Source organism: Hirundo rustica, chromosome 36 (assembly GCF_015227805.2).
Source record: "Hirundo rustica isolate bHirRus1 chromosome 36, bHirRus1.pri.v3, whole genome shotgun sequence".
NCBI classification, from domain to species: Eukaryota; Metazoa; Chordata; class Aves; order Passeriformes; family Hirundinidae; genus Hirundo; species Hirundo rustica.
The window spans coordinates 114,858-142,352 of NC_053485.1; the positions used below are offsets into that span (position 1 = coordinate 114,858).

At 72.2% G+C, this 27,495-nt stretch overlaps 4 protein-coding genes across 7 annotated transcripts; 1 reads left to right on the plus strand and 3 right to left on the minus strand.

Moving 5' to 3' along the window:
• Positions 1-926: 926 nt before the first annotated feature.
• Positions 927-4,878, plus strand: CNN1 (calponin 1). The gene is made up of 7 exons (XM_040088780.2): positions 927-1,096; positions 2,471-2,592; positions 2,860-2,926; positions 3,016-3,153; positions 3,466-3,576; positions 3,666-3,812; positions 4,069-4,878. The coding sequence occupies exons 1-7, from the start codon at positions 1,034-1,036 to the stop codon at positions 4,297-4,299; spliced, it is 879 nt and encodes a 292-aa protein (XP_039944714.1). The 5' UTR covers positions 927-1,033; the 3' UTR covers positions 4,300-4,878.
• A 90-nt stretch (positions 4,879-4,968) lies between these two features.
• Positions 4,969-6,016, minus strand: ELOF1 (elongation factor 1). Its single transcript, XM_040088781.2, has 3 exons — positions 5,681-6,016; positions 5,371-5,441; positions 4,969-5,253 (listed from the first exon to the last, which is right to left on the minus strand). Exons 1-3 carry the CDS (start codon positions 5,794-5,796, stop codon positions 5,189-5,191), a joined length of 252 nt encoding a protein of 83 aa, XP_039944715.1. The 5' UTR covers positions 5,797-6,016; the 3' UTR covers positions 4,969-5,188.
• Positions 6,017-6,212: 196 nt separating this feature from the next.
• On the minus strand, positions 6,213-8,427 carry ACP5 (acid phosphatase 5, tartrate resistant). The gene is made up of 4 exons (XM_040088740.1): positions 8,176-8,427; positions 7,952-8,079; positions 7,017-7,368; positions 6,213-6,827 (listed from the first exon to the last, which is right to left on the minus strand). The coding sequence occupies exons 1-4, from the start codon at positions 8,425-8,427 to the stop codon at positions 6,234-6,236; spliced, it is 1,326 nt and encodes a 441-aa protein (XP_039944674.1). The 3' UTR covers positions 6,213-6,233.
• A 2,776-nt stretch (positions 8,428-11,203) lies between these two features.
• On the minus strand, positions 11,204-25,683 carry NFIX (nuclear factor I X). 4 transcript variants are annotated; one of them, XM_040088795.2, is made up of 10 exons: positions 25,476-25,683; positions 19,186-19,717; positions 16,609-16,671; positions 16,263-16,337; positions 16,010-16,130; positions 15,454-15,587; positions 15,032-15,154; positions 14,634-14,800; positions 12,550-12,638; positions 11,204-11,327 (listed from the first exon to the last, which is right to left on the minus strand). In XM_040088795.2, exons 1-9 carry the CDS (start codon positions 25,500-25,502, stop codon positions 12,567-12,569), a joined length of 1,314 nt encoding a protein of 437 aa, XP_039944729.1. In that variant the 5' UTR covers positions 25,503-25,683; the 3' UTR covers positions 11,204-11,327; positions 12,550-12,566. The 4 variants fall into 4 exon arrangements, with proteins under 4 accessions (XP_039944729.1, XP_039944730.1, XP_039944732.1 ...); XM_040088796.2 differs by lacking the exon at positions 25,476-25,683 and adding an exon at positions 20,494-20,908; XM_040088798.2 differs by lacking the exon at positions 15,032-15,154 and having other exon boundaries at positions 25,476-25,608.
• Between the last annotated feature and the right edge of the window lie 1,812 nt (positions 25,684-27,495).

A 27,495-nucleotide genomic window follows, 5' to 3' on the forward strand; every position in this document is an offset into this window, starting at 1 on the left:
TTCAGGGTCAGGGGCGGGGCCCGCCGGCGCAGCCAATCGCCATGCGTCTTTCATCCTCCGGTTGTGACGAGCACGGTGATTGGCGGGGAGCGCCAGGGCGGGGCTCGGAGGGGTTCCCCCGTGACGTCAGAGCGGGACCCCGGGATGAGCTCAGGGACGGGGACGCGCTGTGACGTCACGGGGGGGTTACCGATGATGTCAGAGCCGCTCGATGAGAACGAAAGCTCCGGGGCGGGGGAGCGAGAGGTTCCCCAAGTCCCTGGGGGGGCGGAGGGATCCCGGGTGCCCCCCAGTCCCGGGGGGGCTCGGAGTCGCGGGGGGGAGACGGAGCGGGGGAGGGAAGGAGGAGGAGGAGGAGGAGGAGGGGGACGGGGACGGGGACGGGGACATTCCCCACCCGTGACGAGTCGCGTCCTCCCCCCGAGGGGGCGGCGGAGTCCGATCCGGTGACGGCACCGAGGGGGGGACGCGGCGGGGGCGATCCCCGCTGTCCCGGGGGGTCCCGCGGCACCGGGGGGGTCCCAGGTGTCCGGGAAAGACGCCCCAGGTGACCCGGGGGCATCGCGGGGGAGCCCCCGGCGTCCTGAGGGGGGTCCCCGCTTTGGGGGACACCCAGCTGACCCGGGGGGAGACACGGGTGTCCGGTGGGAGGGGGAGAGCGGGAAGGGGCTGATTTGGGGCGGGGGGGGGGGGGCGTTCCGGGACTCCCCTGCCCCCCCCCGGATCCCCCCCCCTCCGGGATCACCCCCGCTAAATGTGGAAAAAATGACGCCATCACCCGCCCCGCCGTGACGTCAGCGCGGCGGAGACCGCGGATTGGCCGCGGCCGGCCCGGCCCGGGGGGGCTCCGAGCCCACCGCCCACTTTTAAAAGTGGCGGCGGCGGCGCCGGGACGGGACCGGGAGGGAGGGAACGACCGAGGGCACCGACCCGACCCGAGGGCACCGACCCGACCCGGGACAGCCCCGACCCGGCGCCGCCCGCCCGCCGCGACCCCACCGGACCCACCGAGACCCCCCCCGGTGCCCCCGAAATGTCCAACGCGCACTTCAACCGCGGCCCGGCCTACGGGCTGTCGGCAGAGGTGAAGAACAAGGTGAGCGGCACCGGACCGGACCGGACCGGACCGAACCGGGGGTTCCGGGCAGCTCAGATCCCCCGGTGGGGGCCGGGGCCGGGCGGGGGTCGCGGCAGGACCCGGCGGGAGCGGGGGCGGGACCCGGCGCTGTCCCTGGTGCTGCCCCGGGAGGGAAGGGACGGGCACCGGGACACCGGGACAGGGGGGCGGCACCGGGGGTCCCCCGCCGCGAGCACCGGGGGGTCCTGGCGGGCACCGGCTCGTGAAGGGTTAACGGGAGGGGGGGGGTTGATGTCCCGGGGGCTCCCCGCAGCTCCCGGTGCCGCCGGCGGGCGGGAGGTGACGGGCGCCGTGTCCCCCTGGGGGCGGGGATGGCGGCACCGGGGTCGCGCCGGGAGCACCGGGGGCTCCCGCCGGTGCGCGCCCCGTTAAGGGTTAACCGGAGAGGGTTCCGGTGGCCCGGGGGGGTCCCGGCCGACCCCCGAGCCCGCGGCGGGCGGGAGGCGACAGCGCCGAGCGCAGAGGGGGCGACACCGGGACCCTCCCGCCGGGGCTGAGCAGGGGAGGGGGCGACACCGGCAGGGCGCGGGGGGGGGGACACCGGGAACCCCCCCCACGAGCTCCGGGGGGCGTCCCGGCGGTGTCCGCCCCGTTAAGGGTTAACGGGGGCGGTTCGGGCGGCCCGGGGGAGAGATGCCGGACACGACGGGGAGATGGACACGGCGGGGGGGGGGGTCCCGGCGCTCACCGGCCCGCTAAGGGTTAACGGGGGGAGATCGGCGGCCCGGGGGGGCCCCGGCGCCCCCCGGCCCCGCCGTGAGCCCTTATAAGGCGGCGGAGCGCGGCGGGCGGGCGGCGGCGGCCCCGGGCCGGGGCTATATATGGGCAAAGGTTCGGCCGGCCCGGTCGCCCGCGGCTCCCGGGGGGGCCGGGGCGGGGCGGGGGGGGGTCCGGGCAGCCCCGGCCTGTCCCGGGTCCCTCCTCCCCTCCCGGTCCCGCGGGAACGGGGGGAAACGGGGACACCGGGGGTTCCGTGTGCTCGGCGCGGCCGCCGCGCCTTCCCTTGTCCCCGAGGTCCCCTTTACGGCGTCCCCCGGCTTCTCCGGGTCCCCTTTATGCGGGAGTGTGTCCCCCTGGCTCTGTCCCCCGTGTCCCCCAGCTGTGTCCCCCGCATCCTCCCTGCCCTCCTCGCACTGTCCCCTCGTGTCCGGGATGGTGTCCCCCACATTCTCCGTGCCACCACGGCCCCCCCGCGGTGTCCCCATGTCCTCGTGTCCCCCTGGCTGTGTCCCCCTGTCCCCCTGGCGGTGTCCCCGTGTTCCCCCGGTGCTGTCCCCCTGGCGGTGTCCCGGTGTCCCCTGGCAGTGTCCCCACGTCCCCGTGTCCCCACAGCTGGCCCAGAAGTACGACCCCCAGCACGAGCGGGAGCTCCGTGCCTGGATCGAGGGGACCACGGGACGCCGGATCGGGGACAACTTCATGGACGGGCTCAAGGACGGCGTCATCCTCTGCGAGTATGACCCTTGACCCCGACCCCTGCTGACCACAGCCCTGTCCCCAACACTGGCGTTGACCCGGCTGTGCCTGACCCCTGCACCCCAATCCTGGCTGGGTTCTGGGGTCATCCTGGGGGCCACCCCTCACCCTGCACTGACCCCACCTGCGGTGACCCCACTGTGCTGACCCCACCTGAGCTGACCCCATTGTGCTGACCCCACCTGAGCTGACCCCACCTGTGCTGACCCCACCTGAGCTGACCTCACCTGCGTTGACCCCTCCAGGCTCATCAACAAACTGCAGCCGGGCTCGGTGCCGAAGGTGAACGAACCCGTCCAGAACTGGCACAAGGTGAGGGGAACCCCCGAACCCCCGGGGGTTTTGGGGGGCTCTGGGGTGGGCTCTGACCCCGAACCCCTCTCCCGTCCCGTGCGGTGCAGCTGGAGAACATCGGGAACTTCCTGAGGGCCATCACGCGCTACGGGGTCAAACCCCACGACATCTTCGAGGCCAACGACCTCTTCGAGAACACCAACCACACCCAGGTGCAGTCCACCCTCATCGCCCTCGCCAGCCAGGTGAGTCCCCGGGGGGCGGCACAGGGTCCTGGGGGGTCCTGGGGGGTCCCGGGGGGTCTGGGAGGCTCCGGAGGGTCCTCGTGTCCCCTTGGATACCTGCTACATGCTGCTCCCTCACCTGGGAGGAAGCAGAGGGGGTGTTTGGGGTCTGGGAAAGGTGTTTAAGATCTGGGGAAGATATTCGGGATCTGGGGAAGATATTCGGGGTCTGTGGAGTGTATTTGGGGTCTGGGGAAGGTGTTTGGGGTCAGGGATGGGTATTTGGGGTCTGGGGGGCCCCGTGACCCCCCCCAACCCCACGGTCTCCACCAGGCCAAGACAAAGGGGAACAACGTGGGGCTCGGGGTGAAATACGCGGAGAAGCAGCAGCGGCGCTTCCACCCCGAGAAGCTGCGCGAGGGCAGGAACATCATCGGGCTGCAGGTGACACCTGGGGACACCTGGGGACACCTGGGGGGCGGTGACAGCGCCTCGGGGACAGCTGGTGACGCCACGGTTGTCGCTGTCCCCAGATGGGCACCAACAAGTTCGCCAGCCAGCAGGGAATGACGGCGTACGGGACACGGCGACACCTGTACGACCCCAAACTGGGCACGGACCAGCCCCTGGACCAGGCCACCATCAGCCTCCAGATGGGCACCAACAAAGGCGCCAGCCAGGTGGGGACACGGGGACACGGGGACATGGGGGCACAGAGAAACTGCCACCCCTAGGGGACACAGGGATGCTGCCAGCCCAGAGGGGACACAGGGACGTGGGAAGGGACGGCACCAGGGGACTCGGATGTCCTGGATGAGGGGGACAAAGAGACTTTGGGGACAAACAAACGGGAGGCACCCCTCAGGGGTGGCCGTGACCCCTCGGGGATGGCCGTGACCCCACGGCCACCCCCCCAAGCCACGTCCCGGTGTCCAGGCGGGGATGACGGCGCCGGGGACCAAGCGTCAGATCTTCGAGCCGGCGCTGGGCATGGAGCACTGCGACACCATGACCATCGGGCTGCAGATGGGCAGCAACAAGGGCGCGTCCCAGCAGGGCATGACGGTCTACGGGCTCCCGCGCCAGGTCTACGACCCCAAATACTGCGGGGGCCCCGAGCTGCTGGGCCACGACGGCTACGACGGCCACCTCTACAACTCCCAGTAGCCGCCGGCCTCCCCCCGCGGCCGCTTGCACCCCGACACCGCTCGTCACCGGCCTCACCGCGCCCCGCCGAGCCGGCACCGGGGCCGGCACCGGGGCTGGACCGGCGCCGGGGGGGAACCGGCACCGGGAGCAGCACCGGGGCCGCAGCTTGGGATTGGTCCTGGGGGGGATCAGCCCCTGGGATCGGCCCCGGGTTGGGGACAGTGCTGGGATTGTCCCCAAGGTGGGGACAGTGCTGGGATTGGCCCCGGGATTGTCCCCAGGGGTAGGGACAGTGCTGGGATTGTCCCCAAGGTGGGGACAGTGCTGGGATTGGCCCCGGGATTGTCCCCAGGGGTAGGGACAGTGCTGGGATTGTCCCCAAGGTGGGGACAGTGCTGGGATTGGCCCCGGGATTGTCCCCAGGGGTAGGGACAGTGCTGGGATTGTCCCCAAGGTGGGGACAGTGCTGGGATTGGCCCCGGGATTGTCCCCATGGTGGGGACAGTGCTGGGACAGCCCCAGGATCGGCCCCGGGGGGTTCGGCCCCTGCCACGTGTGAAGCCACCGAGGCACAATAAAAGCCACACGCAAAGGTGACACCGCTGTGGAAGCGTGTGAGGGGACACTGTGGGACAGAGGGACAAAAAAGGGACAAAAAGAGACAAAAGGCAAATCAGACCCGGCAGGGACCAACGACACCAGCTCGGGGGGTTTATTGTGGGGCAGCTCTCCCAAAACGTGTCACACCTGTCCCAATGTCCCCACGTCCCCTTGGGGACAAGGACAAGTCTCACATCCTGGGGGGGCACACGTCACCCCCACACCGGGTCCTGGGGGTGTCAGCGGGCCCTGGGGGTGGTGTCACCCCCGGGGGTGGCCTGGGGACAGCAGTGTCCCCTGCCCGGTGTCACTGGTTGGCGGCCTCGCAGGCGTCGATCCAGTCGCTGTAAACGTCCACGGGCTCCGACAGGTCTGGGGGCGCCGTTAAGGCTCCAACACGGACTGGGGGGGGTCCGGGGGGGTCCCGGGGGGTCCCGGGGGGATCCCGGTGGCTCCCGGGGGTTCATGGGGGGGTCCCGGTAAGGATACAGGTGATGGGGGTCTGGAACTCCTCCAGGCACACGGTGCACGAGATCACGCCGGTGTTGCGGGCGCGGTCCCTGCGGGGGTACGGGAGGGTTGTGATCGCCTCGGGTTCGGTCCCGACCCCTCCCCGGTGTCCCCGTGTCCCCCCCCGGGGCCGTGACTCCGCTCCTCGGTACCGCCGCCCCGTGTCTCCGCCCATGTCCCCGCTCTCCGCTTCTACCCCGACTCCTCCGCCGCCCTTTCCCCGCTGTGGGCCATCCCCGTGCCCCGTCCCCGGTGTCCCCCCGGTGTCCCCCCGGTGTTCCCTGCTCACATCTTGACGTCGCAGGATTTCTCGTGGTTACAGAAGGGACACGTGAACTGCGTCTCCAGCGTCCCTGTCATCTTCTTCTTGGGCGGCGGCTTACGCTTCGACTTGCGGCGGCCCATGGCGGCCGCACCGGAACCGAGAACCGGGAACGGCCTCGGGAACGGCAACGACACCGGGATCGGCCCCGGGAGCCGCCTCGGAGCGGCCCCGACCCGCTGCGGGACGTGCCGGGGGCGGCTCGACCCCTCCGGGGCGTGCCGGGACCCCTCCGGGACCCTCCCGGTTGCCCCCGGTTTTCCCCGGTTCCTCACGCCGCGCTCCCGCCGCGTTCCCGGAAGTGCCGCCCCTCCGCTCTCAGCCAATCAGCAGCGGGAACAGCGCACTCTGTCCCACGTGACTCGCGCGTTGCCCCGCCCTCTGGATTGACGTGCAGCTCCAGCCAATCAGCACCGCGGTGGGCGTGACCTCCCCGCTCAGGCTCCGCCCCCCCGCGCCGTTTTGGGGCGAATCGCGGCGCTTTTGGGTCCGGCAATGGTGGCGGCGCCGTTCAAAGGGTTTATTGGGGGTCATTCGTCATGGGGGCAACCCAGGCGGGCGTCAGTGTCCCCCCAGGCCAGGGGTCAGTGTCTTCAGTGTCCCCCAGGTCACGGGGGTCCCCCAGGTCAGGGGTCATGGGGGTCTCCCCACGGTCATTGGTCAGTGTTTGATCCCCGGTGTCCCACAAAGGGTCAGAGATCGCGGAGTGTCCCCAAAACCAGTGGTCCCAGTGTCCCGATTGTCCCCAGCGTCTCCTGGGGGGATTCAGAGGGCTCCCAGTGTCCCCAAGTGTCCCCAGTACCCCCGGGGAAGGGCTCCCAGTGCCCCCAGTGTCCCCCAGTGTTGGGGTCCCAGTGTCCCCGCCGTCCCCGGGGGTCAGAGGTGGCGGGGGGGGCAGCGTCACGCGGTGCAGGACGCGCCCGGTGGCCTCCAGGAAGGTGACAGTGACAGCGCTGGGCTCCAGGCGCAGGTGGGCGAAGCCGCCGGGGCTGGCGGGGCTCCCGAAAAAGAACCGGAGGGAGCCGGGGGGGACGGAGCCCTCGTGGGGCCGCGAATCCTCCATGAAATTCCCGGCGCCGCTCAGGACGTAGCCCACGCCCCCCTCCTCCAGGTACTGCGGGGAAAAGGGGGGGCTCAGCGGGGAACACACCCGGGGGTCGCCCCCGGAGCACCCCCAGACCGGCTTTAGGGGGTCCCGGCTTCAGGCGCACCCTGAGGACACCGTGGTGCCCCCGCGCCTTGGGGCAGAGTTTTGCGGGACAGAGTTCTGGGGCCGTTCCCCGCACACCTGAGCACCCCTCACCTGCAGGTTGTGGTCGTGGCCGCACAGGTAGGCCGTGACGCGGTGGCGCCGCAGCAGCGGCCGCAGCAGCCGCAGCAGGCACGGCGTGGGGCCGTGCTTGGCCACCGACCACACCGGGTAGTGACCGGCCACCAGCACGAAGCTGTCGCCGGCCGCTGCCTCCAGCTGCGCCCGCAGCCAGGCCAGGTGAGCCCCGGCCGCCGCCGCGTCCCGGGGCCCCGCGGGGACGTCCCCGAGGCCGAAATCGTCGGTGTGGCCGCAGAGCAGCACCGTGTCCAGCACCAGCAGCCGCGCTGAGGCGTTGGAGCCGGGCACGTGCAGCCGCAGGCTGTAGTAGGGGTGCGGGAAGTGCCTGCGGGGACACGGCAGGGACACTCGGGGACACGGCGGGGATGGGCGGGGACGGGTTTGGGGACAGCCCGGGGACACCGGGACACGCAGGGACACTGTGGGGATGCACTGAGGGGGCTTGGGGACACTCTGGGGACACCCTGAGGGCGTCTGGGGACAGTCTGGGGGGCTTAGGGACAGCCCGGGGACACCAGGACATGCAGGGACACTGTGAGGATGCACTGAGGGGGCTTGGGGACAGCCTGGGGACACCCTGGGGGGCTCAGGGACAGCCTGGGGACACCCTGGGGGCTCGGGGACAGCCTGGGGACACCCCAGCACGAGGCACAGGGGGTAGGAGGGGTGGGGGAAGCGCCTGCGGGACGCAAAGGCGTTTGGGGACATCGTAAGGACATGCGGGGACATGCCGAGAGGGGGTGGGGACACCCCGCAGGGACTTAGAGACGGGCTGGGGACACCCCGAGGGGACTTGGAGACACCGTGGGGACACCCCAGCACCAGGCACAGGCTGCAGGAGCAGGGGCAGTGGCTCTGGGGACACTCGGGGACACCTGGGGACGCCTGGGGACGCTCGGGGGCCCTACCAGCGTGGCGAGTGGTGGCTGTAGCGCAGCTGCGCGGTGACATTGCCCGCGTGGTCGTGGTTCCCGGCCATCACGTACCAGGGGACACCGCGGAGCCCCGGGGACACGAACACCCGCTCGAAGGTGTCCTGGGGGGGGACACGGGGGGAACATCGGGATCGGGAGACATCGGGACTGGGGGGCAGTGGGGACACGAGGAATTGTCCCCGAGGTTTGGGGGTTACCTGGAAGCGCGGGTCCCACTCATCCCGCACCCCCGAGTAGTAGAAGTTGTCGCCGAGGGCCAGCACGAAGTCGCCGCCCATCTCGGTGGCCGCCTGGCCCATGGCGGCGGCCGTGGCCACCTCGCGCGGGGTCACGAAGGGGGGCTCGGGGAGCCCCCCCCAGTCCCCCAGCGCCAGGAAGGTGAGAGCCCCCCCGTGCCCCCCCCCGCGTGTCACCGCTGTCACCAGGGTCAGCCACAGCAGCGCCAGCATCTGGGGGGGGGGACACGGGGGTGTCACACCGGGTGTCACCCACCCCCCACCGTGGCGGGCTGGGGAGGGGTCCCTGCCCCCCCCCCCAAGGGGGGTGTCCCAGGTGGCCGGGGGGGTCCCGCTCCTCCCCCCGGGGTCACTCACCGTCCCCGCGCTGTCCCCTCGTGTCCCCCCCCCCGCTCCGGCCCCTCCGGCCCTTTATGGCCCCAAAAGGGGAAGCGGGGTCGCCTCCCCCCGCCCCCCCCGGCCCCGCTGTCACCTGACCTCGAGGGGACACTGGGAGCGCGGGGGGAGGGCACTGGGAGCACTGGGAGCAAGGGGAAGGCCGGTACTGGGAGCACTGGGAGAGGGGGGGCCGGGCTGCTGGGAGCACTGGGAATACTGGGAGCGGGGGGGGCGGGCTACTGGGAGCACTGGGAGGGGGTTAGGCGGGCAACTGGACAAACTGGGAAATGGGAATCATCTGGAAATCCCCCAAATTCCCCAAATCCGCTCGAGCCACGGGATTAAGGGATAGGGACACGCCCCCGGGGGGGGCGGGAGTGACCCCCCCCAAATCCCCCCAGACCCCCAAAATCTCTCCCGAACCCCCTGAGGCCCCATAAATCCCCCCCGCAAATCCCTCCCCGAGCCCGTAAGTACCCCCAATATCCACACTGCGCCCCACAAATCCCTCCCAAATCCCCCCTCCGCCCCCATAAATCACCCCCAGACCACCCAACCCCCCCCCCCCCCCAGATCCCCCCCCCCCATTTTGGGGACCCCCCAATTCCCGGTCCCCGGCCGGGCCAGGCGCACTCAGCGGGTAACGACACTTTTATTTCCATTTTTTTGTCCTTTTCCGCCCCTTTTTTTCCGCGGTTTTTTTTCCTCATCCCGCGATTTTGGGGGGGGGGGGAAGGGGGGGGAGTGGAGTGGGGGGGGAGGGGCCGACCCACCCCCTGGAAAATGACGTCACTACCACGTGCAAGGGGTGGGGGGTGAGGGGCGACCTGGGGGGGGTCCCCAAAATGTGCAACGCTGGTGTGGGGGGGGTCCCGAGAGCGACCCCCCCCCAGCATCGCCCCCCCCCTCCCCCAGGGTTTTATTTTGGGGCGGGGGGACCCAAAATTGGGGTACCCAGGGATGGGTGAGGGGTCGCATTGGCCGGGGATGGGGGGGGGGGGCTCATTGCTGGTGGGGAGGGGTCCCCAAATGTTGGGGGTCCCATTGCTGGTGGGGGGCCCCAATGGGGGCCCCGAAATGGGGGGAGCCCAAAAATTGGGGGGGGTGTGGGGGGGGTGTTGTTTCACGTGGGGGGGGGGGGGACCCAAAAATCCGGGGGGAGGGGTCACAAAGGGGGGGGGTGCCCAAAAGGGGGGGCCCGAATGATTGTCCCCATTTTGGGGGGGGGGGTCTCGGAGGGGGGGGAAGGCACGCGGGGGGGTCTAAGGCAAATGCGATTTTGGTCCATCTGACCCCAAAATCCGGGGAGGGAGGGGCTGAGCCCCCCCAACATCACCCCCGGGGGGGGAGGGGGGGCCCGTCCCGTCCCCCCCCCACACCGAAATCAGCCGAAGGTGCAGAAAACCCCAAAACGAGCGAAGCGCCCCCAGATTTGCGCCCCCGCCCCCCCCGGCTGACCCCCCCCCTCCCGTTCCCGGTGGTGGGAATTGGAGCCCCCGTGACCCCCCCCCAGAACGCGAATTCGGAGCGAAATTACCCAAAACCGATTAAAAAAACCATAAAAATTGTGGGGAGGGGGGGAGCCCCCGATGGGTAAAATCAGGGAAAATTGGGGGTTTTCCCCCAAAAAAGCACTTGGAGAGCAGGGAGGGGGAGAGACCCGAAAAGGGGGGGTTTGACCCCAAAATGGGAGGCTGGACCCCGAGGGGGGGGATTTGACCCTGGGGGGGGGGGAAGAGCAAAACGGGGGGGTTTGACCCCAAAAAGGGCGATAGGAGCGAAACTCGGGGGGGGGGGGAACCCCAAAATGGGGAGGGGAGATCCCCAAATGGGGGGGTCTGACCCAAAAACGGGGGGGGGGAATGGGGTTTGACCCCAAGCAGGGGGGGTTTGACCCCAAAACGCGGGAGTTTGACCCCGGGGGGGGGGGGGGGGGGCGGGGAGGGGGGTAATTGCACTTAATTAAAAAAATGAGCTGAAGGATGGGGTGGGGGGGTAAAAACGGGGGGGGGGGACCCCAAAGCCTGGGGAGGTCGGGGGGTGTCTCGGGGGGGGGTCGGGGTGTGGTGGCCCCCGCTGCCCCCCCGCTCGCTGGCCTGCAGCGAGGGGGGCCCCCCCCGGCCCGCGCGTGTGCTGGTGCTGGTGATGGGGGGGGCACACGCGTGTGCGCGGGGGGGGGGCGCGGTTTTGTTTTTTGGGGGGGAGGAGAGGCGTGATTTGGGGGGGGGGGGTTGGTTTTTTAAACGCCCCCCGCCCCCTCCAGCGCCTCAGCTTTGCGCTCCCCCCCCCCCGTTTCCCTCCGGGGTGACCCTGTGTGTGCCGGGGGGGCGCGGGGGGGGTGGGTTTTTTGGGGAGGGGGGGACACATCAGAGAGGCCGAACCCTCATCCACGTCGTGGGGGTGGGGTCGGGGCCCCCCCGGGGGCGGACGGCGGCGAGAATGGGGCGGGGGGGGCCGGGGGTTTTATTTTTTTGGAGGGGGGGGGTGTGGGGAGAAAGGGGGGGGGGCCTGCGGATTTTTTTTTTTTTTTTTTTTTTTTGCGTTGGGGTTTTTTTGTCTTTTTTTTTTTTTTTTTTTTTTTTTTTTTTCCTTTTTTTTTTTTTTTTTTCCTCCTTTCCTCCGTGGTATTTTTGTGGGGTTTTTGTTGTGTTTTTTTGTTTTGTTTTTCGGGATTTTCTCCTTTTTCCGGGCGGTTTTCTCCTCGTCCGGGGGGGGCAGCGTCAGAGGAACCAGGACTGGGGGGAGATGGGGGTCAGCGGAGGGGGGCACAGACACAGACCCCCCCCCACCCCAACCCCCCGTGACCCCTCCAGGACATCGAACCCCCCTGGGCTGGGGGTCCCGGGGTGGGGAGGGGCGGAACCCCCATGTTTGAGGGTCCCCGACCCCCCCGGAAAATGTTGAGACCTCTCCTTTGAACTTGTGGGGGGACAAACCCCAGACTGTCGTGACCCCCCAGAAGGACTTGGGGACCCCCCTGTGCTCGGGGGTCTCTGCAGTGGGGGGGATGAAAACCCCCAGGACCCCCCAGGATGGGTGGGGGGGTCCCCAAGGTCCCCTGGGCCCCCCCCGAGGGGCTGAGCCCCCCCCAGCCCGGGGGTCCCCAGGCCTCAAGGCGGGCACATGGCCGGGGGGGGGGGGACATGGGGGGGGCACAACCCCCTCCCCTGGCTTGGCCCCGCCCCCCACCAGAGCCCCCCGCCATTGGCTGCGGCGGCGCCGCACCACCGCTCTCAGCCAATGGGATTGCTCCGTGCCGCCGCAGCGCCCGCAGCCTGCCAAGGCCCTGCCGGTGCCAGCCAATCAAGGCTGGCTCCGCCCCCTCCTGCCTGACGGTGCCAACCAACCAGGCTCGGCTCTGCCTGGCCCTCCGAGAGCCCCCATTGGCTGCCAGCCCTGCCTCCCCCCCCCCCCCCCCCGTGTTCTATTGGCTCCCGGCCCCGCCGCGGTCCCGCGCCGGCGCCAGCCAATCAGCGCTCGGCGCCACAGGGCAGGCAGCCAATCGGGCGTCGTGCCACGGCGTCGGGGGGGCCAATGGCGACCCCGCTGGGGTGGCTTGGCCACGCCCCTCTTTGTCCCCGCAGTGATGTCACCGCAGGGGCGCGGCCGGGGGGGGCACCCAGGTGTGTTTGGGGGGGGCTCAGGTGTGCAAGGGGGGGCTCAGGGGTCGAAGGAGGTGACCCAAATCTCTGGGAGGAGGGACAGGTGTGCAGGGGTGTCTCAGGTGTGCAGGGGGGCACCCAGGGGTCCAACACGGACACCCAGGTGTGCCGGGTGGCTGGGGGGGGTCTCAGGTGTCTGGGGGTGTCTCAGGTGTGTCCCCCCAGGTGTCCAAGGGGACGATTCGGGTGTCCACTGAGGAACCCAAGTCTGTGTGGGGAGACCCCAGGTGTGCAGGGGAGGGTCCCAGGTGTCCGGGGGGGGTCCCAGGTGTGGCGGGAGGTGGGGGGGCCGTACCTGCTGCTGGGGGAGGGTCAGAAAGTTGCCGTCGCGGGGTCCGAGGCCGACAAGGCGGGGGGCAGCGGCGGCGCCTGACGCTGCGAATGCTGCGGGGAGAGCGGGCTCAGCCCGGCACCGCCCCGCGGGGACACGCGGGGGTGCCACACGACCCCTCCCCCGCAGGTGTGCGGAGCCCGGGCAGGTGTGAGAGCCCCCCCACCGTGCTCCACCGCACCCGTGTGAGACCCCCGTGACGGGCGCGCGGCGGCGAGTCCCCCTGTGGGACCCCCCCACTCCCCACCGGGTACTTACCTGCGGGGACCCCAAACCCTCCCAGGTGTCCCCCCCCCGCCCCGAGGATGGAGCAGGAAGGAGCATCCAGGTGTTGTCCCCTGCCCTCAGGGGGACGCGGGTGGGTCCGGGTCCAGGATCCCCCCCCTCCCGCCCCGCACCTCCCCCCGCAGAGAAAATGGGGTAAAAAGGAGGGGAAATGGCGAAGGAACCGGGCTGGAATGGGCGGAGGGATGAGGCGCCGGGCTGGTGACAGCGATGACGATGCAGGTGATGATGCACGGGCAGCCGGGCCGGGCGGGGGCACCTGTCACCTGGGGCACCCCCGTCACCTGCTGCCCCCTGGCTCCTGTCACCTCACCCTCTGGGCAGCCCTTGTCACCTGGGGAACACCTGGGGAACACCTGGGGAACACCTGGCGAACCCCGTGTCTCCTGTCCTGGGGGCACATCAGGGACCCCCTGTGCGCCCCTGTCACCTGCGCCACTCTGTCACCTGTCCCGGGGCACCTTGGGGTCCTCCCCAGGCAGCCCCTGTCACCTGCTGCCCCCTCGCTCCTGTCACCTGCCCCAGGGGCACCCTGAGACCACCTGGGTCACAGGTGTCACCCAGTGCTGGGTCACCCCGGGGTGGCTGCTGGCACCAGCCCTGGGGTCCCCAGGTGGCACCTGCACCCCACCACTGTGAACCCCACACCTGGGCACCTGCACCCCTCACCTGGGTGTGCCCGCAGCTGCGCACCTGCACCCCACACCTGGGCACCTGCACCCCACACCTGGGTGTGCCCACAGCTGCGCACCTGCACCCCACCGCTCTGCACCCCACACCTGGGCACCTGCACCCCTCTGCTGCGCCCCCCTGCACCCCACGGACGCACCCCACATCTGGGCACCCCTGCACCTGCCTGCACCCCTCTCTGCACCCCACACCTGCGCCCCCCTGCCGGGCCCCCCTGCCCCCCGCCCCCCACGGCCAGGGCCCGGCTGCGGGCGCAGTGGGTGCCGTGGGGTGCCGTGGGGTGCCGTGGGGCGCGGTGGGGTGCAGGGGGGCACTTACGGGGTGCGGCGGGGGCTCCGCCCGGGGGGCCGCTGGGGGCTTTGGGCTCCGGCGGGGGCAGGGGCAGGGGTCGGGCCAGGGGGGCCCCCGCAGCCCCCCCGGCCCGGCCCTGCGCCCCGCACGGCTGCAACGAGAACACGGTGACGGGCACCCGGGACCCCCGGGACCCCCGGGGCTGGGCGGGGCGGGGGGGCAGCGGCGCGTGGCGGGAGGGAGGGGCCGGTTCGGGGAGCCCCTCGCACCTGGCACAGGTGCGCCTGGGGGGTGGTCCCCAGGTTGGGGGGTGGGAGGTCCTACGTGGGGATCCCCCAGGTGGGAGGTCCTCGGTGGGGGTTCCCCAAGTGTGGGGTCCCCAGGCGGGACGTCTCCGTCACGTTGGGGGTCCCCAGGTCGGATTTTGGGGGGGGGGTCCCCGTCACCCCCAGCCGGCCCTGCCGCAGCCAGCGCGGCCACCTGGGCTCATTTGCATACAGACCCCGCCCCTTGTGCTTCATTTGCATACGGACACCGCCCTCCGGCCTTATTTGCATAGCGCGCATCTATTGGCCCTCCGGCGGCTCCTCATTTGCATACGCGCCCCCACCTCACCCTCATTTGCATCCGGGGAGCGGCCCCGCCTCCTGCGCCTCGTTCTGAGCCAGGCCCCGCCCCCGGGGCTCTCCCCGACGGGGCGTCCCGGTGTCCCCGCGTGTCCCCGCGACCCCCGGGCCTTCCCCGCGACCCCCGGGCCGCCCCCGCGCCCGTCCCCGCCGCACCTGGGGGCCCTGGGCGGCGCCGTCGGCGCAGACGAACTGCACGAAGTCCTTGAGCGAGTCCTGCCCGTGGTGGTAGCGGATGGTGGGGTGGGCGAAGTAGGGGCTCGACTGGGGCAGGAGGGACCCCGACGGGAAGTGCAGCGCCGAGGCCGTGGCCCGCGGGCTGCCTGCAGGGACCCTCAGCGCCAGCGCCGGCGGCCACGGGACCCCGGCGGCCACGGGGACCCCTCCCCTGGGGCCGGCCCGACCCCCGCCCGCCCCGCCCGCCCGCGCCCCGGGGACATCCCCCCCCTTCCCCGCCCGGGGTCACCCAGCTGCCCCCCGGGGCCACCCCGAGCAGGGGGCACGGGGCGGGGCGGGGGCCCGGGGGAAGGAGGTCCGGGGGTGTGGGGTCTCACCGGGGCGGACGCCGGCCAGGACGGGCAGGGGGTGGTGGCCGAAGGCCATGCGGGGCGCGGCCCCGTGCCCCGACAGGGCGCTGCAGAAATCCAACTTCCCCGACTTCTTCAGCGCCGCCGGGCCTGGGGGGGCCAGGGGGTCGGGGGGGGGCAGCCGGACCCCAGCACCCCCACGCACCCCCCACCCCCCGACTTGTCCCCGTGTGCCCCCAGACCCTCCGGCACTGAGCGGCCCCCCCGGCGCCTCCCCCCGCGCCCCGCAGAGCCTCCCCGTTACCCCGTCCGCGGTGTCCCCCTGGCAATGCCCCTCCCAACGTCCCCTCGTCCCCCGCCTGCGGCCACACCTGTCCCCAGGAGCCCTGTCCGTGTCCCGCCCCCGTGTCCCCCCCCGTGTCCCCAAAGCCCCCCCGTGTCTCACCCACCGGTGTCAACGTCTCCCCCCCAGGGCCCCTGGCTGCTGCCGGGGGCTGGGGACCGCCCCGGCCCGGGGTAGAAGACGTCGTCCCCGGGACCCTCCAGGTCCCCCTCGTCCAGCGCCTTGGGGCGCTTCGGGCCGCTGTGGGGACAGGGGTGTCACCTCCGGGGTCAGGGGTGTCACCCCACAAAGAGTCCGGGAGAGCCCAGGGGTCCCAACAGGAGCCCACAGGGGTCAAGGGGGGAGCCTTGGGGGGTCCCAGGTGCTCACGGGATGCAAAGGGGAGCCCCCAAATCCCAGGGGTTCGGGAGTTCTGGGGGTCCCGGGGAGTTGAGAAGGAATGCCCCAAAATGGGGGGGGGGGGGCTGGGTGGGTGGTAAACCCCCAAATGGGGGCCCAGGCAGGGTCTTTGGGGGTGTCCAAGGGGCTTATGGGGGGCAAGGAAGAACAAGGGCTTGGGGTGGTGCCGGGAAGTTGGGAGGGGAACACCCCCAAGCTGGTGGATCGGGGAGCACCCCCCAAATGGGGGTCCGGGGGTGGCAGGGGGTTGGGGGTGCCGGTACCTGGCGGTGGGGGGCCCCAGGGGCCGGCGGCCGAGGGCGACGGGGCTGATGTTGTAGTAGCCCCCCGGGCTCTCCAGGTCGGCCAGCGAGAAGTTGGGGCCCGACGCCGTGGCCACGGGGGCTGGGGGGACACAGGGGACACGTGGGGGACTCGCGCAGGGCCACCCCCACCGCTCCTGTGTCCCCCTGTCCCCCCGCGCCACCCCAAGCTTTGTCACCTCCCCGTGTCCCCCCCAGCCGTGTCCCCACTTACTCTGGGACACTCTCACCAGCTCCGTCACGTTCCAGACCCCCGACGTCACGAAGCAGTCCTGGAAGGTCAGGTGCCCTGGGGACACGGGGACATCGGGGGTCACTTGGGGGATGTCGGGGCTGGCTGGACACGGGGGGGACACGGGGACACTGGCGGGGGTCAAGGGTGGAACTCCTTGGGGACACAGCAGGGGGACACTGAGGACAGGAAAGACACTAAGGACACTTGGGGACACTGCAGGGGGACTCTGAGGACACAGGAGGGACACGGGGGGACACCTGGGGATGCTGCAGGGGGGCTCTGAGGGGACACTGGGGACAGGGGGCACTGCGGGGGGGACACTCACCGTTGGGCAGTGGTTTGATGTCCGCGTCCCCCTGGGGGTTCGAGCTGTCCGATTGTCCGGAATCTGGAGGGGAGGGGGTGGGGTGCGAACGAAGGGGGTCAGGCGCGGACACGGGGGTGTCCCCCGCGCCACCAACGTGTCCCCCCCGACCCCGGGGACCCCGCGATGCCCCGGGGGAGGGGCGGGCCCGCCGCCGGTGCCGGCGCTGAAGGGCCCCTTGTTCCCGCGGGGTCGTTCGAGGTGAGCGCCCGCCGGGACCTCGCCAGCGCCTGCAGCCCCCCCGGGGGGGGCCCCGCCGGCCGGGCCCCCCCAGCGCGAGCCCGGGCAGCACCCAGGTGTGGGGGTGTCCCCTCCCCGCACCCCCGAGGGGACCCGCGTGGCCGCGCACCCCTCGGCCAGGTGATGGGGGGGGCGCGCTCAGGCGGCGCTGGGGGCCGGGGGGGGGTCGGGGCTGGCAGGGGGCCGGGCCGGGGGGGGGCCGGGGGCCGCCGTGGGGCCGGGCCGGGGGCCAGGAATGCGCTGGCCCCCCGCCAACGGGCAGCGCCAACAAAGCGCCCATTGTCTGTGCGGAGCGGGGGGGGCACCCGGACGCCTGGGTTTCCCCCCCCCCCCCCCCCCCACACCCCGGTCCTGCCCGCCTGGGTCCCCCCCCCCGCACCTGGGAACCCCCCCGGGACCCCCATCCCGTGGGAATGGGGATCCCACCCCAAGTCGGGACTGGGGGTCCCCCAATGCCCCCGGGGGGGGTCGCAGGGTTCTCAGTGTGTCCCCCCCACCAGGAAGGGACTAAGCTGTCCCGGAGGGGAAGGGCAGGGGGACAGCCCCCCCCCCCCAATCCCCGTCCCGGTGGTGACCCCGCCGTGTCACCCCGCGGGGGGGTCAGGGGTCAGTGGGGCACGCGCGGGGTCGCGACCTCGCCCGGGGCGGGGGTTGGGGGGGGCTCGGGGCGCGCGTGGCGGGCGCGTGCCGGCCCCCCCCGGCCCCCCCTCCACCACCCACCCCCACAGCGGATCCTCCCCCAGACCCCCCCAGACCCACCGGGGACATCTCTGCCCCCTGTCCTGCCTCACGCCCCCTGCCCCAGAGCCCCCCCAGCCCCAGCGAGTCTCCCCAGCCCGCGGTGGGGGGGGGCAGGTGCTGCTGGGCAGCTGCGCCCCCCTCCCCCGCCGGGTGTCCCCCCCCTTGCACCTGCGTCCCCTACGCCGCGGGGGGGGTCCCCAGCACCTGGGCAGCTCCCGCAGCCCACCTGGAGCCCCCCGGGCCCCCCCAGAGACCCCCACACTGCACCCCGACCCCCCTAGACCTGCCTGCAGCCCCCTCCTTACCCTGTCCCCGTGCCGCCCCCCCGGGCTCTACGGCCACGTCAGACCCCCCCAGAGTGAACCTGGACCCCCCCCGTGGGGACGGGGACCCTGATGTCCCCACGTGTCCCCCCAGGGCACACGCGTGTGCAAGGGGCAGCTCGGGGGGGGTTGGGGTGGCTTGGGGGGGCCGTGACGGCAGCGGGGGATGTGACACACCTCGGCATGGGGGTCCCGGCGCCGGGGCCGGGGGGGTCCCCACAGCGCCGGGGTCCCGGCGCGGGGCCGCGGTGCCGCAGAGCGTTTCGGGTGCCAACAAGCGCCGCCATCTTACGCGCGAGGGGGGGTTGGCACCGAGCCCCCCCCGGCCCGCGGCAGCCAAAGGGCCCCCGGCGTGGGGAGGGGGCGGGGGGCGCGGGGGGCGCTGCCGGGGGGGGGCCGGGGCTGCTGGCGGGGCCTCGTGCCGCGCACGGGGGCACGGTGCCAACCGGGGCCATTTTGGCAGCGCCGGGTGGGAGCCGCGTTTGGGGGATTGGAGCCCCGGCAGCTGGGCCCGGGGGGGGGAACTGGGGGGCGCGGGGGGGCCCGGGGAGGCCCGGGGGTGCGGCGGGTCTGGTGTGCAGGCATGGAGGGGGATTTGGGGAGGGGGCAGGATACGCACCCCCAAACGGCTCCTTCGCCCCCAGCGCCCGGGAAGGAGCGAGGCGCCCAGGAGTGATCCAAAACCCCTCGATCCAGCTCCAAAATTCCCCCTCAGCACAGCCAGAACGACAGGCAGGGACGAGGGGCTGGGCTGGGGTCCCCCCAAAAGACACACACACACACGGGGGGTGTCCCCCCCACGCGCACACGCGTGGCCCCCACCTCGGCAGCGTTTGCACGCGCGTGTGACCCCCCCCAGCCCCGTGCGCGGCACCGGGACCCCCCGGGCACGAGGGGCGCGGGCGCTTTGCACGCCCCTGGCACAGATCGGTGCCCGGCACGGCTCCCGCGCCCATCCCGGTGCCAACCCCGGCGCCGTGCCGGTGCCCACCCTGGCACGCGGGCTTGGCACGCGGCGCCGGGCGCGCGGCGCGTGCGTTGGCACTCGGCGCGGCTTTGTGCGAGCGAGGCCGGCCGGGGACGCCCCAGGTGGGGCCAGGGGTCCCGGGGAGGGGCTCCGGGTGGCCGTGTAGACCCCCCCGGTGAGGCACCGGGGTATCTTTCGGGGACGGGCACCGTCCCCAAAGCCGCGGCTCGGGGGGCTCGGCGCCATCCCCGCGGCGGCCGCACTCACCTGGCGTGTGGACGAAATAAGCCAGGTACAGGTCAAGCTCCTTGATGGTGACGCCGATGTGGTGGGGCTGCACGCAGAGGCCGGGGCTGGCGCACTGGGGCGCCTTGGCCAGGCGCTCGCCGTCGGTGCTCTCCAGCGGGACGCCCTTGAAGAGGATGACCATCACCAGGTCCAGGCGCCACACCTTGTCGGCCTGGCGCAGGCAGTCGATGCGGCGGATCTTTCCCTTCTGGTCGGGGTTGGAGAGCACGCAGCACGGCGCCTTCTTGCCGGTGACGGACAGCACGAAGTCCTCGCGGCACTCGGGCCGGATGTCCTTGCGCAGCTTGGCCAGGAGGCGCGAGGCCCATTTCTGCTTGACCTCCGGCTTCTCGCCCAGCAGCTCGTCCTTGACGGCGCGCTCCTCCTCCTTGGACATCCGCTTCTCGTGCTTCTTGAAGTACTTGCGCTTGCGGGCCTGGAGGTTGAACCAGGTGTAGGAGAAGGCCCGGACGTGGGGCAGCAGCGCCTCGATGAAGGGGTGGAACTCATCCTGCACGGGAGGGAACAGGCACGGGCTGGGGCGGCGGCCGGACCCACGCGGGGACCGTCCCCGTCCCCATCCCCTGGGGAGCAGAGCTGTGGGATCTGGCCCCACGGGGGGCTCCAAGGGGGACCCCGGCAGTCCCAGCCCCACGGGGGATCCCGGCAGTCCCATCCCTGTGGGCATGAGCCGCGTTCCCGGTGCCCAAGTGGCTCCCGGGAGCAAGAGGCGGGTCCCGGTCCTGTGGGGCTCCCGTGTGGCCGAGACGGGGACGGTTGAGCCTGTCCCAGTCCCGTCCCCGTCCCCGGTGTCCTCGGTAGTGGCACAGCCCGGTCCCCGGAGCCACCAAAGCCCCGTTCCCGGTGTCACCGCATCCTTATCCCCAGTGTCACCACAGCCCCGTCCCCGGTGCCAGCACAGCCTCATCCCTGGTGCCACCACAGCCCTGTCTCAGGGACTGCCACAGCCCGGTCCTCGTGTCACCACAGCCCCGTCCGGCTCCCGGTGACATTCCCGCTGCCGTAGGGGCTCGGCCGCCCCGGTCCCCACCCCTGCGCCGGTCCCTGCTCCCAACCCCAGCCCCGGTGCCGCCGATCTCCGTCCCCGGCAGTCCCCGGTGCCACCTCCGTCCCCTGTCACCACCGCCAGCGCCTCCGCTCCCCATCGCTTCTCCCCGCTCGCCGCTCCCTGGCCGCTGTCGCAGTCCCCGGTGCCACCGGTGCCTGTCCCCGGTACCCGGCCCGGCCCCGCCGCTCCCGGCCCGGCCCGGCCCGTCCCGTCCGTACCATCGCGGCGGCTCATCCCGGCCGTAGGCAGCTGCCAGTCGGGCCCCGGCGGGGCAGAACCGGGGGCGACAGACGGGGACGGGGGGGCGCAAACGGAGTGGGGGAGAAGGGGTTAACGGGGACTACAGGAAGGGGGGGCCGGGTCCGGGGGTGCGGACCCTGCTGGGGGACCGCTCAGCTATCGGGGACCCCGGTTACCGCGGGATGGAGGAGCGGGGGTCCCGGCTGGCGGGACAGAGTAGCTGCCGGGGGGTCCCGGTTACCGGGCGATGAGGAGATCCCGGTTCGGGGGGTCCCTACCGGAGGGGGACCCCGGTGCGGGGGCGGCTGTGGGGGTGTCGCTGCCGGTGTGTGTGTGTGTATGTGTGTGTGTGTGTGGGCAGGGGGTCCCGGTATTTTGGGGGGGTGCCGCTGTCGGGGGGTCCCGGAGCCGCCGCCGCCGCGGGCGCGGAGCGCGCGGAGCCACCGCGGCCCCTTTTTGGCACCGGGACCGGCGCGGCCGCGGCCAATGGGAGCGCAGCGCGCGGGGGGAGCGGCCCTCCCATTGGCCGGGACCGCTGGGGGCGTGGCAACGCGGGCGTGGTTTGGCCGAAGGGGGCGTGGCCCGGATGGGGTGGGGGGGGCGAGTGTGCCCCGCGTGTGCCCCGCGCGCGCCCCGCGTGTGCAACGCGCGTGCACCGGGGGAAACCCCGCGGTGGGGGGGGGGGGGCGGGGACCCGGGCGGAAGGGGGGGGCGGGCCGAGCCCCCCGGGTGGGGGGGGTTCGCCAAAACCCCGCGATTCCACCCCAAAAAACCCACTGAGGGAAGCGTGCGGCGGGGGGGGTCCTGTTGCGGCTCCTCGTGCGAAAAAAACCCTCGTGCAAAAACAACCCTCGTGTAAAAAGGGTCGAGCGAGGACGTCTCTGGGGCGGGGGGGGGGTCCCGGGGGTCCCGCTCCCCCCCGTAGCTCCGCCGCCCCCGCCGCCGGCGCGGGAAGGCCCCGGATTTGGCCGCTTGCCCCAGCCCCGTTGCGGCCCCAGCACGGAATGGCCCAAACCCGACGTTTCTGCCCCCAAAATCCCGGACGCGGCACTCGGAGCCAACGCTTTTCCCCCTTCCCACCCCACGCTCCCCCCCCTCCAGTAATTAAATCCCTCTGTGCAAAGGAAAGAAACCAAAATTTGGGCGTTTCGGCAGCGGGCCTGGGCAGCGGCTCCCGCCCAGCCCCAAACCTCGCGGTTTGCAACCCAAAGCCGCAACGGGGAGGTTTTCTTGGGGTGGGGTGGCTGAGGATGGTGGTTGGCATCCCCTGCCCCAGGATCTCTCTGTGCTGGCTGCACAGGACCACAGTGGCCAGGCCCAGCAGGGTGCAGGGAGGGCTTTGGGACACCTGGGACCCCTCCCGGACACCTGGGTGCCCTCTCTGGACACCTGAGTGACCGCCAGGGAGGGCTCGGTGGGAGTCCGGCTGCCTCAGGTGGATGAGGGTCAGCGGCCTGAACACCTCAGTCCCAACCGATGCCTCGGCACAGACAAAGAGCCACCGGCTCCGGTGCCACCGCCCGGACACCCTGTCCCCTCCCCGACGCCTGGGACCCCACCCAAACACCTGGGACCCCTCCCCGCCCCTGCCCAGAGCCGCCACGGAAGGATCCGGAGGCTCAGGCCCAGGAATCCGTGTGGCCGCCGCGGCGGGCGGCCGTGCCGGGGTCCCGGGGCGGGCGCGAGGGTCGGTGCCGAGGCGGGGTCCGGCAGCGGTGCCGCGGTGCCGCGGAGCTGCCATTGGCTGCGCCGGCCCCGCATTGGAGCCGCAGTCTCGGGCGAAGCCACGTCGCCGCGTCCGCAGCTGCGAGCGCCCGGCAAAGCGCCAGCGCGGCGGCAGGGGGGGGCGGCGCCGGATCGGGAGGGAAAAGCCCAGAAAAAACAGAAAAGAGGGAAAAAAAAAAAAAGACAAAAAAAAAAAAAAAAAAAAAAAAAATTGAGAAAATAAAAAAAAATATAGGTGTTGGAAAAAAAAAAAAAAAGGGGGGGAAAAAAAAAAAAACACCCACACAAACCAACCAACCACCCCCCCCCTCCTCAGCTCCCCCCCCCGCCCCGGCAGCGCCCGCCCTCCCGCACCGCTGCCAGCTCCCCCCGGCCCTCGGCTTCGCCGCGAGAGAAAACAGCCCGAAACAGCCGGAATTGCCGCCAAAAATCCCCCCGGCGGCCCCTGACGCCGCTGCCAAGACCCTCCCGTGTGTGGGGAGGGGGGGAGGAGGGCAGCCGAGGGGGGTGGGAGCCAGCGAGGGGTGTCCTGGACCCCCGAGCGGGGCCTGAGGGGGGGCCCACGAGGGACCCCGGTGTCCGGGGGGGACCTTGGCGTCCAGGTGGCCTCAGAGAGAACGTGCCGGATGGTTCTGGCAGGAGACCAGGCAGCCGAGAAGGGGAGACCCGGGCATTTGGGGGGCACCCTGGCATCGGCAGGGCTGCCTGGCATTGGAGGGGGATCGTGGCACTCGGAGGGGGGGGCCCTGGCATTCGAGGGGGGGCGCGGGCGGCGCGGAGGAAGCGCCCGCCTGGCCCTGCCCGCAGCCACGTGGAGCATCCAGGCGTCCGGGCGGCTCGAGGGGAACCCGGGCATCCGCACCGCCCCCCCCCGCTTCCCCGCGCTCCGAGCCGGGACCCCGACATCCGGGCCGCGACGGGGGGGCCGCGGAGGGGTCCCGGGCGGCTCGGCGGAGGGAGCGGAGGCAGCCGCAGGCGGTGCCGCAGAGCGCGGGGCCGATCGATGCGGTTTGGCACCGCGGGCCTTCCCCTGCAGCCCCCGGCCCCGCTCCCTCCCCAGCGCGGACCCCGTGGCCCGGCCCCCCCCCACCGTGGCCCGGTGCCAGCCCGGGCCGGGGGGGCCCCGCGGTGCTGCGGCGTCCAAGAAAGCTTTTTGTGGCCCATCAATAATTCAGGGCCCCCCCGGCCCGGCCGAGGGCTCCTCCATTATTGATGCCGCCAGCGATCGGGGGTGGGGGGGACACGGGGAGGGGGCTCAGCCCAGCAGAGTGACACGGGGGTGCGGCAGCGCCGGGCGTGAGAGGCGAAGCCGCACGCATCCGGGGGTCACGCGCGCCCCGTGTCCCCCCCCAGCGGCGTCCCCCACGCGTGTCACCCGCCACGGCCCGCAGGAGGCGGGGGGGTGGTGGCTCCCCCAGCCCCGATTGCATCAGCCGTGGCGTGGGGGGCACCGGGGCCTCACACGCGCCTGGCACATGCGTGTGTCACGCACCTGAGGCCGTCACACGCGTGTGCCACGTGTGCGCGGCGGCCGTGAAACGCCGAGGCGTGACACACGCGTGTGTGCTGGCCCTGTCCTCGTCACTGGAATGTCACACACACGTGTGTCACACCTGTGCCCTGCCGTGTGTGTGTCACACCTGTGTCTTTTCACACGTGTGAGTGTCACGCCTGTGCCACACGCGGCTCCTGCCGGCCCCGCACTGCGGCCGAGGGCGGTGACGGGGCTGGGGGTGTCCCCAGGTGGTGACAGCAATGGTGACGCCGGGGTGGTGGCAGTGACCCGAGTCCCCCGGGGGCGGGCACGGGGTGGCTCTGCACGGCGGGGAGGGGACACGGGGGCACCCCGAGGGACACGGGAGGGACGCAGGGGGACCCTGGGAGAACCCTGAGAGACACGGAGGGGACACGAAGGAACACGGAGGAGATGCAGGGGATCACGGCCCGGCGAGCAGCCAGAGCCAGAGCCAGAGGTGTCCCCACGGAGGCCGGCCCCGCTGCCCTGGGGACACCAGGGGACACCGTGAGGACACCGCTGCCGCGCCAAGGCCGAGCGGTGCCCGCTTGTCCCACAGGCCGTGACAACAGCCGGCGCCCCCGGTGCCACCCAGCGCCCCAAATTCCACCGGTGGCACCGGCCCAAAACCGCGCCGGGGAGAGGCTGCGGAGCGAAAAAGGGCGGCACGAGGGGAGCGGGCACGCGCGTGTGCCGGGCGCGAGGCCGGGGGCGCGCACACGCGCGTGCAAGGGGGTCCGGGGGGCGCGTGCGGGCAGGGGGCACACGCGTGTGCGCTGGCGTGTCGCCGGCGCGTGCACACGCGTGTGCGGGGCGGGCGCCGAAGCTGCGAGAAGCGCCCGCTGGCCGCCGGCCCAGACGCAACCGGCCGCCAAAACCGCCCCGAAAAGCGGGAGAAAAGGGCAACGCCGGGGGGTGGAGGGTGTGCAGCAGCCGGGGGGGGGGCCGGGCCGCCCCGCAAACCGCGCTGGGGGGGGACACCGAGGGCAGCCCGGGACAGCGCGCGAGGGCGGGGGACCCCCGGAGGGACCCCCCTGCCGCAGCCCCCCGAGTTGTGCCCTCCCCGAGGAGCGCCCGGTGTTGCTTCTCCCCTCGCGTCTCCCCCCCCAGAGGGGACTCACGGGCCCCCCCAGACCCCACGGCCCGCCGCGATCGCCCCACAGCTCCTCCAGAACGAGGCGTCCCCCGGGCTCGGTGCCCCTGCGGGGTTTCACCATCGTTCAGCCCCCGAAGTCGCCCCCCGGCGCCTCTGACAGATCCCGGCGCCACAACCCCCGCTCCGGGGCCGGGGTCCCGCCCGTCCCGGCGGTGCCGGGGACGCGGAACCCCCCGTGGCACCGGCGGCCCCGTCCCCGGGGTCCCGCAACAGAACCCCCAGCGCCCCCGGGGGGACTCTGCGCCGGCACCGGGCCGAGGGTCCCGGGGCTCAGATCCGCTCCGCATGGAGGCAGAAACGGGAGCTCCCGTACCGGGAAACCCACCGGGGCCGCTCCGGGACGGCAGCCCCGGACCGGACCGACTTCGACCCCCGTAGCCGCCGCTGCCCCGGAGAGACACCGACGACCGCGGAGGGTTCGCACCCCCACCCATTACACCCCATTTTTGGGGGCGAAGCAGCCGATAGCGGCGAGCACCAAAGGGCACCGGTCCAAGCCCCCCCCTCCCACCGCCGCCGTTACCGGGCGCCTCCCGGTCCCGGCCCCCCCGGCCCGGCCGTACCTGGGTGAGGCAATACGGGGAGTACATGGCGGCGGTGTCAGCCGCGGCGGGGCATGGCGGGGGGCTCCGGGGCTCCGGGGGCTGCCGGGGGGTCCCGGGGGTCCCGGTGCCGGCGGCGCGCGGGGAAAGTTTTGCCCGAAGTTGGCGCCCGCCGCACTTTTGCCGCGGGAAGCGCGCGCCGGCCACGCCCACCGGAGAGGCCGCGCCCCTTCGGGGACACGCCCAGGTGGTCGAGGACACGCCCATTGAGGGTTGAGACCGCCCACTCCAACAGGTGACACGCCCATTATGCCAGAGGCCACGCCCATGTCGGGATGGGGCGTGGGGGACGCGAGGGGACACGCGGGGACACGGGGGGACACGGGGGGGGGCTCACAGGAGGACACGGGAGACGCGGGAACAGACACAGGGGGACACGAGGGACATACGGGGGGACATGGGGTGGCCGCCACCCCCTCTGCACCCCTCTCCCTCCATCACTGTGACCCCGCTGGGCCACGGGGGCCCCCGCGCGTCCCCGCAGGCGACAGTGACAGCGGCGGTGGCAGTGCTGGAGGTGACACAGTGCAGTGGCCGCCGTGGTGACCACGGCGTGACGATGGCCGTTGGCGAGGCAATGACAGGTCCAGTGACAGTGTCAGTGACAGCCACAGGGACGGTGCCGTGGCGTGGTGACAGTGCCAGTGCCATGGGGGTGCGGGTGACACTGGCAGCATCACGGTGATGGCAGTGACATGGTGATGGCAGCGGCGGTGGCACTGCCACGGCGGTGCGGGTGACACCGGCGATGACAGTGACACAGCGATGGCAGTGCCATGGTGATGGCAGTGGTGGTGACAGTGCCATGGCGGTGCGGGTGACACTGGCACTGACACGGCGATGGCAGTGACAGTGACAGTGGCGATGGCAGCGACGGTGACGGCGGAGCCTCATCTGTCATTCCGGCTGCGGCCGCGTCCCTCCGCCATCTGTCACCACCCGGTGCCAGCGCTGGCACCGCCGCCACCGCCTCTGTCACCCCTTCGCTGCCGGAGCCTCCGCCGCCCCTGGCGCCGCGGGGTGGCACAGAGGGGACGCGGCTTTGGGGACCGCGGAGGGGACCCGGGAGTGTCTCTGGGGGTGTCCCAGTCTCTCCCCGTGTCCCCCGCCGCTGGGCTGATGCCATGGCGGGGGGGTGGCGCTGCCATCCTGCGGGGGGGACGCAGAGGGAAAAATCCCCCGCCCCGCCAGGGACCGGGAGGGGACACCGGGGACAGGGCTGTCCCCGTGGCAGAGCGGACTCGAGTCCTCGCGTGTCACCAGCGCGCGTGTGTCCCCCGGGGGCCGCTGAGCCCTCTGTGTCCCCATCCTCCCCGTGTCCCCTCTGTCCCCACCAGCTGCTCGGGGACCCCCCGCGCCAGATGTGTCGCTGTCACCGGCTGCGGCCGCAGATGGAGCCGAGCGAGGGGCGGCGCGGGGGGGGGACACGGTGGCGTGACGTGACGGTGCCCGCACGGGTCGCGACACACCGCGACACGTCCTGGGAGGTGTCGCGATGGGCAGCGACACTGCAGAGGGCCACCTGCCAGCCCCGGGGACACGCGGGGAGGGGACACAGGTGTCCCGGGTGAGGGGCAGTGCCCCCCCCCCACGAGGAAATTCGGGGCTGGGGGCAGCGGGACCGGGCAAATGCGGGAACTGAAAAATTTCCCAAACCAGGCGAAACTGCCCCAAAATGGGGCCCCTCCCGCTGGCCCGGTTTAGGGGGCCCCCGTTTCACGGGTCGAGGGGGAAATCGGGACCCCCGCGTCCCGCGGCTGGCGGGGGCTGGGGGCTGCGGGGGGGGGACCAGCCCGTTGGAACCACCCCTCCCGGGGAGGCCCAGGGAAGCTTTTGGGGCGATTTCGGGGGATTTTGGCTCGTCTTCTCGGCAGATTTTCGGCGGCTGCCGAGGCCTGGAAGCCATTAGGGCTCCCCCCTGCTCCGCGGCCCCCGGCAGCTCCCGCCAGAGCGGGCGGGGGGAGCCTCGGCGTTCCGGGGG

What these genes read in the sequence shown, in the direction of transcription:
- CNN1 (XM_040088780.2), top strand. Translation starts at nt 1,034, where the DNA reads ATGTCCAACGCGCACTTCAACCGCGGCCCGGCCTACGGGCTGTCGGCA. An exon ending in GGAACATCATCGGGCTGCAG is followed by an intron (nt 3,577 to 3,665) that starts GTGACACCTGGG and finishes CGCTGTCCCCAG; the next exon opens with ATGGGCACCAACAAGTTCGC. An exon ending in CCAACAAAGGCGCCAGCCAG is followed by an intron (nt 3,813 to 4,068) that starts GTGGGGACACGG and finishes CCCGGTGTCCAG; the next exon opens with GCGGGGATGACGGCGCCGGG.
- NFIX (XM_040088795.2), bottom strand. Translation starts at nt 25,502, where the DNA reads ATGTACTCCCCGTATTGCCTCACCCAG. An exon ending in CCCCGTATTGCCTCACCCAG is followed by an intron (nt 19,718 to 25,475) that starts GTACGGCCGGGC and finishes CCTCCCGTGCAG; the next exon opens with GATGAGTTCCACCCCTTCAT. An exon ending in GGGGGGAGACGTTGACACCG is followed by an intron (nt 15,155 to 15,453) that starts GTGGGTGAGACA and finishes TGGCCCCCCCAG; the next exon opens with GCCCGGCGGCGCTGAAGAAG.
- ELOF1 (XM_040088781.2), bottom strand. Translation starts at nt 5,796, where the DNA reads ATGGGCCGCCGCAAGTCGAAGCGTAAGCCGCCGCCCAAGAAGAAGATG. An exon ending in AAATCCTGCGACGTCAAGAT is followed by an intron (nt 5,442 to 5,680) that starts GTGAGCAGGGAA and finishes GTACCCCCGCAG; the next exon opens with GGACCGCGCCCGCAACACCG. An exon ending in GTTCCAGACCCCCATCACCT is followed by an intron (nt 5,254 to 5,370) that starts GTATCCTTACCG and finishes CGGCGCCCCCAG; the next exon opens with ACCTGTCGGAGCCCGTGGAC.
- ACP5 (XM_040088740.1), bottom strand. Translation starts at nt 8,427, where the DNA reads ATGCTGGCGCTGCTGTGGCTGACCCTGGTGACAGCGGTGACACGCGGG. An exon ending in AGTGGGACCCGCGCTTCCAG is followed by an intron (nt 8,080 to 8,175) that starts GTAACCCCCAAA and finishes GTCCCCCCCCAG; the next exon opens with GACACCTTCGAGCGGGTGTT. An exon ending in GCCACGACCACAACCTGCAG is followed by an intron (nt 6,828 to 7,016) that starts GTGAGGGGTGCT and finishes TTTTCCCCGCAG; the next exon opens with TACCTGGAGGAGGGGGGCGT.